The 17,139-nt window shown below is 38.5% G+C and overlaps 1 protein-coding gene across 1 annotated transcript in view; it reads left to right on the forward strand.

Moving 5' to 3' along the window:
• The window catches only part of PCNT (pericentrin), a 105,653-nt gene that overhangs the window by 33,269 nt on the left and 55,245 nt on the right, over window positions 1-17,139 (forward strand). The window contains exons 21-28 of the mRNA XM_075711194.1: window positions 773-1,006; window positions 2,725-2,889; window positions 5,654-5,800; window positions 7,364-7,515; window positions 8,329-8,543; window positions 9,002-9,213; window positions 10,699-10,861; window positions 12,086-12,229. Coding sequence (XP_075567309.1) covers window positions 773-1,006; window positions 2,725-2,889; window positions 5,654-5,800; window positions 7,364-7,515; window positions 8,329-8,543; window positions 9,002-9,213; window positions 10,699-10,861; window positions 12,086-12,229 — 1,432 coding nt within the window. The remainder of the gene's footprint in view (window positions 1-772; window positions 1,007-2,724; window positions 2,890-5,653; window positions 5,801-7,363; window positions 7,516-8,328; window positions 8,544-9,001; window positions 9,214-10,698; window positions 10,862-12,085; window positions 12,230-17,139) is intronic.

Consider the following 17,139-nt stretch of genomic DNA (forward strand, 5'->3'; position numbering starts at 1 on the left):
ATTAGAACAAATTCAGTGTAATTCTGTAGGTTAAGCTGTATCTCTAGGAATCCAAAGATCCTAGTGGCACAGTCTTGAGGGGAAGAATAGAAGAAAGGTATCTCATTTTGGGAGCAGGTCATGGGTGAGTGGACCTTGTCTTAGGGCCTTTAATAGAAGTCCATAGCTTTAGTTTTGATAAAGCAGAGGTGTGAGCTCTTTTAGAGTTCAGATGGGTAAAAAAAGATCCCAAGACTTCTCCAAGTCAAAGAGATAAGAAGGCTTAGCTCACTGCTAAAACTTCAGAGCCTTCCAGAGGGAGATGTGCTGTTTTTCAGACCTGTCTGTTACCATGCCTACTTCCCCAAAGTATGATTGTATGTTGTTTCTGTGCCCACAAAGGCACAGAAAGGCAAGAGGAAGGTCGTGGGGGGGGAAGGTGGGTATTTTTCTTCTGTCCTGTCTTTGCTAACTAATCTTAAATCTGCATTTTAATGGTTCTTGAGTGTAAAGAACTTCAAAAAGCAAAATGGAAGATTGTGCTGGTGGGGAGTGCTGTCACGGATAGAGGAAAAAGTAAGGTATTTGCAAGACTTTTACTAGATAGGAAAAATAACCCCATTTCAATGATATAGACAGTGTGTATACGTATGTGTGCTCATCATTCATCAGGCAATGTTGTTCGTGTTTACTTAAAAAGCTTTGATACAGCAGGACATTTGCTTTACAAATGGGTTACAAAAATATTTGTACTTACTTTTTTCCTCCCCTTTTATAATTAATGCTTACACAGGATGATTTGAACACAGCTCTTCAAAATCAAAGGAAGTTGCTGGAAGAAGAAAAACGTCTGGCCCTGGATATATTACGTGAGGAAGTGTTGCATATGGAGGAAAAGCATAGAAAAGCACTCCAAGAACTTCAGGATCTTCATGAGGCAGAAATTAAGCAACATAAGGAAGAATACTCCAGAGAGCTGGAAAAAGAATTGGGGAAACTAAAAGCACAGCATGAACATGAGCAAGAGGTCGGAATGTTGCTAATACTTAAACCCAAAATAATCCATACTTTAACATAAAGTAAATTCAGTTTTATTAACCTTAGCAGTAAGGCTGTATATCTAGGTGCTTTCTGGATTTTTTTTTTTAATAGTGCTAGTAGATAAGAGGAGACAAAGTTAACATTTTTAAGCGTTGCTTTATCTAAAAGGACTTAAAAGAATTCAGATATATGTGTTATCCTGAATAGTTTTAAGTTTAGATCCATGTTTGCAGTGCTCTCTTTACTGGGGTGGAGGGGAGAGGGAACATGGGCTTGCTTTCTTCTGAGTTCCTGCTGTATTTAATTCAAAATTTTAAAGCTGTCATTTTGGTAGAAAACTAATAGGTAATAAATTAGGTCGTTAACCATTTGTGGAAAGTAACTGCACACTTCAAGCTTTTATAAGGGAACAACCTTTACTAACATTGATTTCTTCTTTTCTTAAAGAAATTGTAGTGGTAATACTTTTCCAAATATGTTTTCTCAGTGAGGTTTGGAAATCTTCCTAGTTTCTCTTAAAGGTTTACCATTTCTTCTTGTTCAGAATGTTTATGTGTAAGCTTGATGATGTTTACTTTCACAGTGAAGGCTAAAAATTTGACCATCTACATTAACTTCTCTTTAAACATTGAAATGGAGTAAGATCTTCTATTTATTCAGTCTTTTATACAGTCTGACTTCTGTTGATGCAAGAAGCCATGAGTGATCAAGACTTTTCACTTTTCTGTATTATTAACACTCATATATTGGGAGAAGTCACAAACAAAATAAGCTTTGTCCAGCTGTAACCAAGCAACATACGTTATGTTAAAATGTAACTTACTTTTGCTTTTTCACTTACTAATTTGAAAATTGAATAGTGTGCCAAATAACTCCCTAATCACTGGTGCACCTTTGTATTACTTGGTGCACCTCCCATATAGGTTTGAGGAGATCCCCTGTGTTTTGGACTGTCAGGCCTTAGAGCTGGTAGTGGTTTCCAGCTGTCTGGAGTGCTTTGCAAACTCTCTTTGCTTTTGGAAGAATAGCTTGCCTGGGAAATTAGTTTTGTGGGAAGTTCTGATGATTACATTTTTAAGCCCTTCATCCTAGAAACAGGATTTCTCTCTATTCTGATGACTACAGTGACTCTTCTTAGAGAGGATAATAGGAAAACAAACAAACAAAAAAAACCCCAAACAAATGAATGAAAAATTGCCAAACCTTTCCCTGATATTTTTGATGGACCTCTTTGTTGTATCTGATAGGATAATTGCATTAAATATAGCTGTGTAATGTTTAATTCCATTTGAACAAGAGAATAACATATTTATTTTGAACATATTTTTGTAATTTAAGAAAATATGTTCTCCCTGTGTTTCTCTCCCCCTCTTTCTTCATTATTTCTTTGAATTTCTTTTAGGCAAATGTCTCTTGGAAAGAACAAGTAGGGAGTACTTCTTTAGTCTGACCTGATGGTCTCATGAATACAGGAGATACGTGGTACCTAATGCCCTGTTGCTTATCTGTTTTTATCAACTTGTTTTTTTGTATAGTTAGTCTGATGATAGAGAGCAGCTCTGTATGGCCTTGAGGATTGGAGACAACTATTGTGAAAATAGTCTTAAGAATTTGGCTGAGCTTGATGGTTTCATTTGGTTTGGTTTTGTTTTTTCCTTAATTATAATACTATCGCTAAAAAATTTGTTATGTACTTGTCTGCAGATGTATGCTTCTGCATCGGCCTCTGAAGTAGAAACTGTGCAGACAGTTCTTCTGGCTCAATTTGAGGAAGTAAAATTGAAGCAGCAACTTCAGTTCCAGGAAGAGATTGAGCTGCTGAAGTGTCAGTCAGAGGTACTGCTTGAACAGCAGATTGCACAGCTGAAGGTAGGGTCTGATTAAAATGAACTTCAGAGCATGCCCTGGTAATGTGTTTTTCTGAAAGAGAACAATTTGTATACATTTTTGTTCTTCAGCCATATGACTTTAAAAAGACCTTCTGAGTTAGATCTCTTCCTTGCTTCACTATGTTAGAGCTAGAAAAGCAGTATTGGAAACAATGCAGTGTTTTGTAAGCAGTTATGGTATTTACTACAGGGTTGTCTTAAAATCCTGAATTGGATGTGAAGTGGTGTCCTTCAAACAAAACCAAAAAAATCAATGGAATGTATTTGCTCTAAGCAACAGTCCTTGCACGTTCAGTTTGTCATTTGAAACTTTCTTCTTGGTGTCTGCAGAGACTGTGCCTTTGGTCTATCATCCCTTGTCTACTGTGCTTGTGTATATATGGCAAAAAACATTCAGTGTTATCTAAGCTTTTACCAAGTGTGTGATGACAGCGAGCACTTTGTGCATGAGATTTTTTGTAATTTTTTCTTAATTTCTGCTTTCATTGTTCATCATTTGAGTTCCAGACTTTCATCTTGATGAGCATCTTCAAGATGCTTATCCCTGAAAATTATCTTTGGCCTTGTGTATGATATAGTAATTGCCTATCATCTTCTGAGCCGTGTGCAAAAAAACCTTCATTGGTTAGGTGACAAGCACATATAGAGCTATTACATGAATGGAGAATACACATCCTGTGTCAGAAGAGAGAGGGAAACTCACCAACACACTGAGAGCAGTGCTTATATTCATCTTGGTGTTACCACTGTACTGAGCATGTGTTGAGCTCAACTTGTTGAGCACAAATAATTTAGATGAGGTGAACTGTATTTGCTCTGTATTTGCTTCCCTTTGGGAGATTTCAACAGATCCTTACTGTTCCTGTCAGTGCTCCAGCCTGAGGTGGGACTCTTCCGAAGAGTTGTACAAACCTCTAGGACAGGATGCTGCAGATGGTGCAGAAAATGTCTATTTTCTGCCTCTGGCCCACTGTGGAGTCCTGGTCAATCTTTGACCTCTCTCCATCTGAGGCAGGTGTCTTTTGAAACAGAGGACACAAGTGTATCCTGAAAAGCTGCTGGAGATGTTTGGCATTACTGTCCTCAACTGAACCCCAGCCATCAGTGCACAGGAATTGGGGCTGGACTGACTGTATATACACCAGAAGTGATTCCTGCTTTTCCCTCTCTTGTGCTGCCTAGGTGCTTTAGTTACTGAGTAGCATTTGGGACACCAGAAACCTCTCTCTTTGTTGAAATTTTGCCAGGGGTAATTCTACTGCTAGCACAGATGTCTGTTCGTTTGGATTTGGGGTTTGGGTTTTTTTTTTCCCTCTCATTACCTTGATGGCTGCTGTTTCGTCCCAGAAGAGATTGACTGGATCTCTTTGCATTGTCAGGCTGAGCTGCGTCATGGACTGATACAGGCTTTTACAATGAACCTTTCCCTGCCTACTTCCCCCATGCTCATTTATGGGGTTGTCTTCATGCCAGCCAGTTTTCTTGCTTTCTTCCCCTTACCTTCCCTAGCAGATTTTAGGTATTCAGAGTTCCTTTCTACAGTCTGACATACTCTTTTAGTGGATGCACTGCTTCTGAGAAGAATAGGCAGGCTGTTTCAGAGACTTAGGCCACAAGTTTACAGTACTGATCAAGGAAAGTCCTCGTATTCCTTTGTGTCTGTTCATTTGTATCTTGCTAACTGCTAAGCCCTCTGTTGTTTGAGTCTACAATTCTGGGCAAACTTGGCTCTTCTGCCTTTCTCTGCCTCGTGGATCCTGGGTAGGAGTTGGTATTGTTATTTCCCAAGTGCCAGTATTGGTCTTGATGTTGGCTATGATGACAGACCTTATGGTCTCATCAAGCAGCAGGCAGTCCTCACCTGAGGAGCTGGTGATGGATGGGTTATTCTGCTCAGTGCAAGGACTGGCTGAGTCTTACACAAAGGATCCAGGGCAGCTCAGGTGACTACATATGTTCTGCTCTGAAGTCTTACTTCATGCCTTGGGGACCATTTGTTTTCTTGACTTAACCAATATAAAAAAAGGCATCTATCACCTTGGAGTGTATTGGTTTTCATAGATCAAATTGCATGTTTGTTTTGGTTTGGTTTTTTTTTTTTTTTTCGATACTGTGATCAGGGAAGACTTATTTCCCAGTTCTGGTGTGGCAGAAACAATTACTTCCTTTTAGCTTCTTTGGGAAGGGATCCCAGGACCTTGTTTGACCTCCCTTATTTGCTGATGCAGGAGTGGGGGGATGTCTAATAATACCTTTCTTTAGAGTGCTTTAGAGCAGTCCGAGGTAAATGAGATCCAATTTAATAGCTTCTAGATCATTTAGCCATGTAAATCTTACCTAGTAGTTTTTCAGTTTGTTCTGGTAAGTCACTCCTCCTATGTGGAACTCAGTACTATGTGCATTGTACTACTTGCAGTTGCTGAAAGTGGCTTCTGTCCATATCTGTCGTGACTTGTCCATCTGTTTTCTGTTCCTCATCACTATCTCAGCAGTCTGAAATGACCCAGGTCTCAGTGAGCACATTCATACGGTTCATTTACCTACTTAACTATTTTTGAATCATAATTTGGGCATAATTTTGTTGATTAGGGGTGTTAACTGTGTAAGTTACTGCTAGTTAATCTGAGAGGTAAGGTGCGCACATTTAAAGAAAAGAAGAAACAGGCAGGGGGAGGGTTGTGGAGGTTTTTTGGGTTGGGATCCCCCCTGCCCCCTGTAAATCAAAGTATGTGTGACTTATGCAGGATGAATTTGAAGCTGAAAAAAAGACATCACTGCATGACAAGGAGCAGATGTTGATTCAGGAGAGGGAGAAGGCACAGACTGCTCACCAAAAGGAGCAGGAGATGTTATCAGCCCAGCTGCAGGAAAAAGCAGCAATAATTATCCAGGTGTGTGGAAAATATTTTAAACCTAGATTTTAAATGTGCTTCTGTGGTTGTATTTTAGCACAATGCTCTCACCTTTCTCTCTCTCTATATAGAGGGACTATATATAGTTCTTGTGATGGCTAGTTTTCAATGTGGAATGTATGATGGGCTCTGTCTCTTAGTTGGAGTGCTACAGCAGTAACATGGAAATTGAAACTGGGTATCAGCTTGAAAACTAGTCTTCAGTCATTTCTCAGGGAGATCAACAGTGCTTTATAAGAGAAAGTTGGATGTTTGCCTTTTTGTTGTCTGTGTATTGATGCCATCTGTACCTATCACATTTTTTGTCAAGAAAATAGTAGCTTTTGTTAGACCAACTGACCTATACCTCAGAGGAAGTAAGACAGACAAGTGGGAAGTTTGGATCCAGAAGTTGCAAAGATAATATTTGTTTGCCAAACAAAACAAAATTTTATGCCTTCTGTAAAGCAAATATCTAAGTTGAATCTAGGTTACCCAGAAACCTTTAGAGAGAGAGGAACAGCTTGAAAAAGGTATCTGTTTTTTAATTAGGAAGTTTAGAAATGTCAAGTTCTTTTTCAATAATTAAAATAGTAGCTTTCAGTTTTCAAAATAGAAGATAAAATGAAATAAAAGATTCACATCTTCTCTCACAATTCAGAAAGCTCTGACCAAGATGTAAATTTGGTATATGAGACTGCTGTGTTAGGCCTTTATGTTTGGTGGGAAAACTGGGAGTAACACAAAGAATTTCCCCTACGGGAAGAAATGCATATTGTTTCCTGCTCTTCATGCAGGATTTGATGAGGGGTGAGAAAGTTGGCACAGGAGCAGAATGCTTTTCTTTCTTTGCAGTTTCCTCCCAAATAGATATTTTGACTAATTTGTTGGCTTAATTATGAGACAGAGTTTCTAACAAAATAGTACCCATTTGTTTGGCAGCAAAATCCAGGGGTCATGGGTGAGTATATACATACGTATATGGTTTTTGTGTTTGGGTTTTTTTTATATATATATATATGTATGTATTTTAATGGAATGGAGGTGTCATCTGAACACATAAATATGAGAATACATTTTTCTAGAAATTGTTTTCAGGCAGAGCTTTTAAAGCAAAGAAGAAAGTTAGCTGGCACTGATGGTACTGGATCAGGTTGCTCTTCAGGTTTATGTGCTACAATGTCAAAATTTATGCTAGGACATTGCTTTGTGTCTTTGAGGCATGACAACGAAAGCAAACTAAGAACAAACTAAAGTATGATGCAAAGTTTTTACAAGCTTTTTGCATTGCTTGTATGTGCTGAGTCTGAATGCAAGTGAGGCAGCTCCCTGAAGCAAAATCAACATCAGAAAAGGAGAACTAAAAAAAAAAAACAAACCCTGATTAATTTTTAGTCCCTCTGCTGTCCTTCATTTCTAGTACTTGTAGAAGCAAATTTGCGTAACAGCAGATGATGATTGTGTGAATATATACAAAGTGAATGAAGGGTAGGATCATTGGGTGAGGTTCATAGTTTAGGTAAAATGATTGACTTTATTGCATCATTACTGTATTTTCCACAGCTGGAAAAGAAAGTGGAGTCTTTAAACTGTGAAATAGAGGAGACTAACTCTGAATTGGAGACACTCCTTCAGCGGCGGGACAGAGAAAACCAAGAAGGAGGGAATTTGGTAGCCATGTTGAGATCTGATATTGAGCAGTCCAAAGATGAAAGGTTTGTATATTTTGGGTTACATAATGCTTAGTGGTTTGGTTTTTGTTTGCTTGTTTTCTCACTTTTCAGAAAGAAATCAATAACTAGGCAAAATTAAGACAGCTCAAATTAATAGTGTAGGATGATGGTATATTGGTTTATTTGCAAGGTTTTTGAGGGGTTTTTTTAATTACTAACCTATCTTGATATGGAGAAAAAGATTTTTTTCTTCCTTTGTTTTCTTGTGGTCTGATGGAGACTTTGGTGTTTTGGGGTTTCCATTGTCTATAATCTTGGAAAAAGCTGGGAAATGGAGAAAGCTTCTTGGTCACAGAAACCTTTCAGTGAAATGTGGATTGGTTTGATATGTAATTGGGATGTGCGGATCAGAGAAGCTGTCATGCTGAGTAAGCTTCTAGAAGAATTCCATCTCTCACCTTTAAGAAACAGGCTCATTGTTTTTCTTAAAACTGTTTTCATAATTATAGTTTTTGTTGTCTACTCTGCCAGAACACCCCTAGTTATTTTGATATCACAGATGCTATAGTAGTAAAAGTGTTCTCCCTTCTAGTGCTTCCACAGATGTGGAAGCCTGAAATGCTTGTGACTGCAGTATGATCTCTCCATCTAAGTGTGGAGAAGACAAAGGTTTTTTTGCCGAGCCTGGTCTGTGAAAACAGCCTTGGATTTTTGTGAGTCATCTGAATCGTCTTCACTGATAGCTGTCAAACTATGGCAAGATATCCAGTTTAGACTGTCAGTTCAGTAGGTTTGAAGTGTCTTTTAAGTCAACTGCATGCAATTTTTGAAGCATTTGATATGTTATTGTTCTAGGAAAAAACTGCAGGAATCTTATCAGCATCTTTTGAAATTGCTTATGGAGTTGGTAAAGGCCACAATAGCTGTTGAGGACCTTATCTGTAGCAAGATTGGTCTTTGCCTTGATGACAGTCTGGCTTCTGGAGATTCTAGAGAAACTCACAGTACTGTGGAAGAAATAGGATTCACGCAGTATTTCAAAGTCAAAGAAAAACATCACCTAGAAAAAGGTGAGTACAAATCTGCATAACTGGATGTAGTCCATTCATGTTCTTGAAAAAAGGCCTTTTGATTTCCTTTTATATGGATGAGGTTCAGAAAGAGGATATCTCTTGTTGCAGTGTTTTCTGTGTCTCTTTCGAAGTTGCTCCACATTTAAGAGAATGTCTGTGTGTTCTTTCATTTTAATTCTTTTAAAAGTGCAACTACTAAAACGCTGCTGAAGAAGGCTGAATGGATTATAGGGCAGGAAAGATGAACTTGTTGTCAGGTCCTGACATATAGCACAATATTTCCAAACCTTGTGAAAGATTGTCTTGATTTATCAACATTGAGTTATTGATGTCTACAAGTTTTCACCTTGTAATACATCTTCAGGACCAAACAATGTCACTGTCTGATGTCAGTTATCTGAGTGGCCAGTTCTGTGTCATTTTTCTATGTCTTTGAATAGCTTGCTTGTTTTCAGTAGATGAGCTGCTTGATGAAACTCTCACAGAACACAACCACCTGTGTCCAGTGACTGATGAGGGGTCTGAGTTGAGCCAGTACTTATGTGAAAGTGTTTTTGTAAAGCCAGAATTGGCATGTGAAAATGAAGAAATGATACTGAAAATTGGTCATCGTTTGCGTACTGCAGTGGAGAGACTTCTGGAACTGGTTACAGAATCAACTAAACAAGTAAAACTTTTTAATCTGTGTAGATGTATAATTATATGTGAAATCTGTTTTAAGGCTTGTGTATCTAGTACCCTGTAGGATTGGCTACTAAAAAGAAACAGATTTTGTCTGAATACATGACAAGTTATCCGTATAGGAAGGCAAGTGCATCCCCTTTTTCTTACAATGAAGGTTTTGCCCTTATTTGATCATTTCTTATAAATGAGACTTCAACAACTTCTTTCTTCTTCTAGCAGATCCTGCTGGAAGGCTATAAGTTGGTTACCTTAAGTAGGTTTAAACTAGGATTTTAGATGCATTTGGTAACTTCAGGAGACCAAGAGTTAAGGGTTTTTGAGGGGGTTTTATCACACTTCACATCAGTGCTTCAACATTGATAAGGAGGTTCAAGAAAACTCAGTCCCATGTTAAAATGCGTTGGGAATATGCAGATAGCAGCAAGCAAACATCCTTGTTATTATATACTGCTTAATGGTGATAAAAGGAGCTGAACTCTATCATAAAAGAATTTGAGCGTTTCCATACTGAGTTTTGCAGTGTCTAGACGTTCAGCTTTGTGAAGAGAAGTTGTAAATCTGAGGTAGATGCCTGAGTACAGTATACATTTAGAGGATTGAATTTAGTGCTACAGTAATTAGTTTGTCGAGTAAAGAAGCCCCTAATTTAAGAGAAAATGTGAAGGGAAGGAATGTATCTGAAATTCATATTCTTGTCAGGTATTGTGTGCAACCCAGAGATAAGCATCTGTGTGAAATGTATATTCACCGTCTTAAAAAGTCCCTCCTAGCATAAGGTGCTTAAATTTGTACTTTTGGGTACTGATGCTGATTCCATTAGCATGTAGTTAACTTGTGGTTAAAGCACTTGCCCAAGCTGTGGCAGATCTAGATTCTAGGTCACCTTCATCAGCTGCATTGAAGCATACTTTGCTTATGTCAGAAATGTTCTGTCCACCAGGATAAGCTAAATACAAAATAAATGGGAGTAGGGCTGCTCCATTCCTTTCTATTTCCTCTGAAATTGAGACATTGCATGTGGGAATACAAGATACATAGTCTCAGAGAACTGGTGCCATACCTTGGAAACCTGAAGATGTATTGACTTCACTGTCTGTTAGACATGCCTGAATCTCTTGAAGAATTTAAGTGCAAGGTTGCTTTGAATTTCAAGTGGTTCAGGAATTGTCAAGCTGAGCAGTTTACCCAACAGGGAGGCGTATCTTTTTATGCACAGAAAAGAAACTTACATGCCGAAGTAAGATTTGTGGCAAAAATACAGGTGCGTGAGTACAGAGAGTCACCAAAGTGTCCAGGGGTTTTGGGTAAAGTCAACCTAGTATTAAAATGAAACTTTAGAACTTGGACCTTAATGCATAAATGTTGTAAAAAATATTAAGAGGGTTGGGTTTTGTTTAAATGTCTGTAGTATCGTTACATTGTACATGCATCCAAGATCTGATGCTAGGGGAGATTGTTTACTTTTTAGCTGGAGAAAATGCATGAAAACCATGCACAATTTGAAGAAGAATTCAGCCGCCGAAATAAGGAGGCTGCCCAAGTGGTTAGTCAGCACCAGGAACTAATGGAGTGCCTTAGCGAGGAAAGCGAAGCCAAGAATCAGCTGGCACTAGAGCTTCATAAAGCAGAAGGTAAGAAACTGAAACCAATAGGAAGAGATTTCAGTGTCATTTACTCATAGCTTATTTCTCCAAATATCTATGATATGTTTTTTGTGTCTTTTGTTGTTGATTTGCCTATCTGTAATCCATTTTCTGCCTTTCAGATTACTAAGTTACTTGAAACTTGGGTCGTCTTTTGCAAATACTACTTAACTCTCTTCATCAGAATTGCATTTCCCTGGGGCGAGCGTGATACTGCTTAGTCCTGTACTTATACCATTGACTGTGTGTGAAAAATACCATAACTTTTAAAACAGCGATTTGTGTTCCTGCATGTCTAAACATGGGAGCTTGGATTATTGAAAAGAAAATATACTCCCAGTGTAAAACAGCCCACCTGTCTGACCTTGGAAGGGTTCAGCACAAACTAGAACAATGTTTGATGGTAGTGCAGGCATAAAGAGATTCCATAAGAAGAGACAGAAAGGCTGAGGCTGTTGATCTCAATGCTATCACAGACTGCATATTGTCAGTCTAATTCCCCCTTGTGAAGATTACGCCCCCCTTGTGAAGATTATGACTTGAGGTCTTCTCCTTTATGTAGGAGAATGTTTGAGAGTTTCTGTGTCCTTCAAGTTGAGCTTCGCTCCCTAATCATGGCATCTGCTTTCCATTCCTCTTCTCAGTCGTGCTCCTTTAGGCTTACTTGGTCTTTCCAAAATCCTGTTTCCTTCCTTTCTGTGAATCATTCCTGGATTTCTTGGGCTCTGACTCTAACACTTGATCTTACTTTTTGGAGATTGTGTTTCTTTGAACTTCAGCCCCCACCAGAGGATGTGTCAGGCTATATATAGGTATATACATTCATATATACTTACATGTATATAAATACATATATCTAGGTAGGTATATACATTCCTATGTAGATATATGTATATATGTGTGTATATACATACCTATATATAGGTATACTTATATATACATTCCATATCCTACATATACGTTCTACATGGTTGGAGACATTTTGTGACATGTCAGCCTCATAAAATCTGTTAGAATACATTAACTGGTACATTGTATTCCTTAAGATACTTCAAAAAGCCTAGCTACAGTGTAAATTTAAGTCATCTTGCACATCTTCCTTTCTATGTCACCTTCCATTGTTTGCATAAAATTGTTTATTCACGTTTTCAAGCTGCTTTTTTCCAATAGGTGAATTTGCTGCTTTATTTGCATTCTGACTTGGGGTTTTAGGCATTATCGAAGGCTATGTTGCAGAAAAAGCTGCACTGGAAGAGGCCTTGAACCTGAAAGAGGAATCTGAGCGTCGCCTTGTTGTGGAGCTGGAGAGTATGCGTGAACGTTTCCAGGAGCTAACCCAGGAGCAAGCAATTCTTGGTGAGGAGTGGGTATGACACTATTAGCGGGAAAACAAAATCATCTCCAGTCAGGGCACACTGCAATGTGTTTCAGTCTTTGGTTTGATGACCTAGTGAGCAGCTCAGTCTGGTACAGAGGTTAGCAGGGTCTTCCTGTAAAAGCAGAAAATAAAATAAAGCAGCTGGTTCTTTGCTTATAAGAAGGTAGTACTGTTAGTAAAGAGTACTGGTGTAGTCTTATGCTTAGTTAGAAATGGGAAGTGTCTGAGAAAATAAAAGGCATATGTTAACTACAGGAAGTTAATTTCAACAGATAATTAGCACCTAGTTAGTAAATGAAATGCTGGTTATTTGACACTGCAGTCAAAGAGAAGAGTTGGAGCTTCAAGGCTTTTGACTGCTTCCAGGACTAAGGAGATAGCTTAATAATGATGGAAGAAGTAAAATACTCCTGGAAGATTATTTGAATTACTGAATTATGAAAAAATTATGGTAATGATGTATACTTAGTTTCATCCATAAGCTTTTCTCCTGCTCCCCAGCCTTGTCCTGTCAAAACACACACAGATGATGAGTAAGGGTGACTGTGAAAAGATTTTAATGATCATGCTCAAAGTCTGTTTAGGTTTTTAAAGGAAGGTACATGGGTTGAAAAAGCTGAATGAGGGAGAGGATAAGGTGAGGCAAGTGTCTTAAACTTATATAAAGGGTGACTCACTGCAAGCCAAAGACAGCCATTGAAATACCAAATCAAACTCAGATAATTAGGTGCAAATAAGCAGTCTACAGAAATCCTTCCCCGACTCCATCACTCCATCAGCCCCACAGAGTATGTGATACGATGTAAGCTAACTACAGGGAGCTTGTGTAGGGAAGTGGAATAGGATAAAGGGGAACTCTTCAACATGCTGGATGGAGTCTAGTAACATTCAATGAGTGGAAGTTGGTGCTGTGATAACTCACACTGCAAATGAAGGAGCACGCATTTTAACAGTGACAGTGATTTTAACAGTGATTTAATAAAGACGCTGAAGAATCTCAGTGTAATATAGCTGACTTACATGTAAGATCATTTTTTGAATCACAGAATAAAATTCAGAGTTGTTATGTGACTTGCACTATGCAGGAACTCAAGACTAACTAATGCTTGTTCTTAATGATGAATCTGTGAATCATTTGAATAGCATTATATAGTTTTGACTCCTTGAATTTGCAACCTTAATGTCATTCTAATACTTCTATAAGTGAATTTCTCTGTGTCATCTTCCAGTAGAAATTTATCATTTGGGATCACTGCCTTTCTGTTCCTGCTAATGCCAACATTATGCTACCCTCAGCTATTTCACCACAATGCCACCTTTAGCTATGTTGCATAGATCTTTAGTGTCTGAGCAGACTACATAACAGGTAGTTGTGCATAGTGCATGCTTAGGTCAGAAATAAAGACGGAAGAAACAGTTTTCTAGTTAATTTCTCCACTGTCAGTAGTAATGTAAAGACTCTAGGTTCCAGGGTATTGACCCAAATTCTGTACAATGGGTGTGTTTGGGCACAGTCTATATGTTGCAATTTTCTGTCTACTCCTTCAGGAGGCTTTCAGCCCTACTGTGTCATTTCTCTGCAACTCCTGTCTGCGTCTCACCTCTCCCCCACTACTACTTCTCTTCACTTTGCTGCTCTTCACCTGTCTTCTGACTCTTGACTCTACCATTGTCCTGCTCTTGTGTGCTGCCATCCTTCTGTGTTCTTCCTTTTAGCTCTGCACTCTACCTTTCAAATACCATCAAATGCTATCAAAACGCTCATGTTGTACATAGAATCATAGAATGGTTTGGGTTGGAAGGAACCTTTAAAGGTCAACTAGTCCAACCCTCCTGCAATGAGCAGGGACGTCTTCAACTAGAATAGAATAGGATCTTTCAGTTGGAAGGGACATACAACGATCATCTAGTCCAACTACCTGATCACTTCAGGGCTGACCAAAAGTTAAAGCATCTTACTAAGGGCATTGTCTAACTAAGCACCACGCAGCTGCTCACTCACTCCCCCTACCCCAATGGGATGGAGGAGAGAATCGCCAGAGTAAGAGTGAGAAAAACTCCTGGCATGAGATAAGAACAGTTTAATAATTGAAATAAAGGAAAATAGTAATGCTAATAGTAACAGTATAATAATGATAATAATGATATACAAAGCAAGTGATGCACAATGCAATTGCTCACTACCTGCCGACCGATACCCAGACAGTTCCCGAGCAGCGATTGCTGCTCCCCGGCCAACCCCCCCCAGTTTATATACTGAGCATGACGTCATATGGTATGGAATAGCCCTTTGGTCAGTTTGGATCAACTGTTCTGGCTGTGCCCCCTCCCAGTTTCTTGTGCACCTGGCAGAGCATGGGAAGCTGAAAAGTCCTTGACTAGCATAAGCAGTACTCAGCAACAACTAAAACCATCAGTGTGTTATCAACATTCTTCTCATCCTAAATCGAAAACACAGCACTATGCCTGCTACTAGGAAGAAAATTAACTCTATCCCAGCTGAAACCAGGACAAGGGGCTGTAATTGAAACTAAATGCATGTTGTGCTTGCTTTACAACAGTGATTATGGCCTCAAGTAATATGTCCCACAGGAAATGCAAAATAATGCCATCATATTGTTGAACACAAGTACATCTGTGTGTCATGGAAATGTATGACAGATTACAGAGTCTGTAAGTCTGTGCCAGTGGGTCCTGCTGGACTGAATCCTGCTTTGAATCCCTTGGCAGGAACTAAAAGGGGTGCTTGAGGCAATTATTCCATCTCTGGGTAAAATTGTGAAAAGAGAATATTGGTTGTCTTAGAAGATGCATAAATGACTAGCCAACAATGTTGCAACAAACTTGCATGGTTATAATGTAAAATCATTTCTATAGTAGCTCTAGTCCAATTACAGACATGGATCACCGTATGCCATCAGGAGCTTTGTGTCATAATAAAGATGAAGTGCATTTTTGCCAGATGAAAGGTAGGCACTATCTGTATTACATGTGAATTTCTAGTGATTTAGAAGATGGAATAGATCACAATGTCCTATTCTTGTCTTGTACACATCTTTGTGTTTTGATTCCTAGGAACACCTATTGCTAATGTAGCACAAAAAGAAGGTTCAGGTTTGTAATGATGAGTGTGGTTTTCTCTGGTTTGTGTTGCTGTAACACTGAGTGAATTAATTGATAGTTCTGATTTTATGTTAGCAAAGAGGAATAGTACTTCATAAATAGGCCCAAGAAATTACTGAGACTAAGAATATCTTGGCAAAAAAAAAATGTTACAACTTCTATGATGCATCAGAAACCAACTAAAACTAAGAATATTCAATTCGCTGATCAATATTTAAAGGAAAATAATGTTTTACTGCTCTTAGGCTTAAAATACATTGAGCTGTTACTTTGTGTTTGCCAGCTTCATTTTTCTTTTGAGGGGATGGAGTGGGTCATAAGCTTGCTTTGAGCTTCTAATGAAACACAGTGGGCTGTTAAGATGATTACATTAATTTAAAGGGGGGAAAAAAAGAAAAATGTTTGAGGTGATGTAAAATGGACAGCTAAAAAAAAATACAGCAAGAACTGAAGGAAGTCTAAAGGAGACTAGAGAAATGTAATTGAACGTATAGATAGATCAGAAAAAAGAAGGGGAGAGCAGAATGGTAAGGAAGGCTAGTTATGGGAGGAGAGATGAAACTGAAAACAAGCAAGAAGGATCTGTAGAGTTTTACACTGACTTTGGAAGTCTAGTGCTGAAGTAAAATTTGTAGGTGTCAAATTGAAAGAGGCATCTTTGCCCCGCCCCCAACTAAAGTGTGCATACTTAACTCCTGAGTAGCAAATATTTAAATCTGATAAATTCATAGCTGCCATGATTATGTTTCATGGCCTATTCAAAATGTAATTATCTTATCATATTTTTAGATTAATTTTATTTATATGCACATAATATTCATAGATATGTTCTCTTGCATATTCACTGTCTCTTGTTTTTAGACTTTTTCTTCTCCCCCAAAGGGTGTGAGCTGGGTAAACCAAGTCCCTCAGGTAAATAAAAAAGAATTATCTAGGTAAACTCCAGTTAGAGTTAAAAAGCTGCACTGGGCTGTCTTGCCCATTACTATATCTTTATTCCCCCTGTCCTTTCAGATCTCCCTCAAGCACTACGTTTATCTAACATATTTTTGGTAACCACCTCATTGTCCTGAAATTTGCTGCTGCCCGCTCAATGAGAGGGAATGTCTAACCTAGCTAGTTAGAGTGTATTTGGGGATTGACATTCTCCCAGTTGCTACAGCCAGCTCTTGCCAGCAGCTCATTAGAACTTGAACAGTTGCTTTTGCTGCAAGTGCTGAGCCCTAAAATTCATCCCCCTTCCCCCACCCCAGCCATCTGTAGTACTCTTCCTCTGTTTTGGAATTGTTCGTAGTATGTGGAAAATAGGATAAAAATCATATTGTTTGGAGTTGATTGGCATGGCTTATTCCTTGAAAAGCTGATGCCTCTTCCCTTTTTTGATGTGGAGTACTAATATGAGTAGAATGGCCCCGCTAATAGAATGCATTTAGAATGGAGCTTGGTATTTGCTAATGATTATCTTGGGAGCGGGGAGGAGTGGGCTGGGGCATTACCAAAGTGGAATTGCATGATTTGAATTAACATTAATAAATAGGAGGTTTGTCCCTACAAAGAACCAAACCTGTGATCTGATGATCTATCTGTTCATGTTGCTTGAAATTATATTTATACACTTGGGGAATGTGTGCTTAAAAAAAAAAAAAAAATTAAAAAATTGCTCAAACAGATTACACTTACTGAGATTGCCAAAATTTGATACCTGCTTTCTATGAAACATTTTCAATTCCACGTAAAATCTGCTAGCCTAACCACTTTCTTTCCA

The sequence above is a fragment of the Pelecanus crispus genome, chromosome 5 (assembly GCF_030463565.1).
Source record: "Pelecanus crispus isolate bPelCri1 chromosome 5, bPelCri1.pri, whole genome shotgun sequence".
In the NCBI taxonomy this organism is placed as follows: domain Eukaryota; kingdom Metazoa; phylum Chordata; class Aves; order Pelecaniformes; family Pelecanidae; genus Pelecanus; species Pelecanus crispus.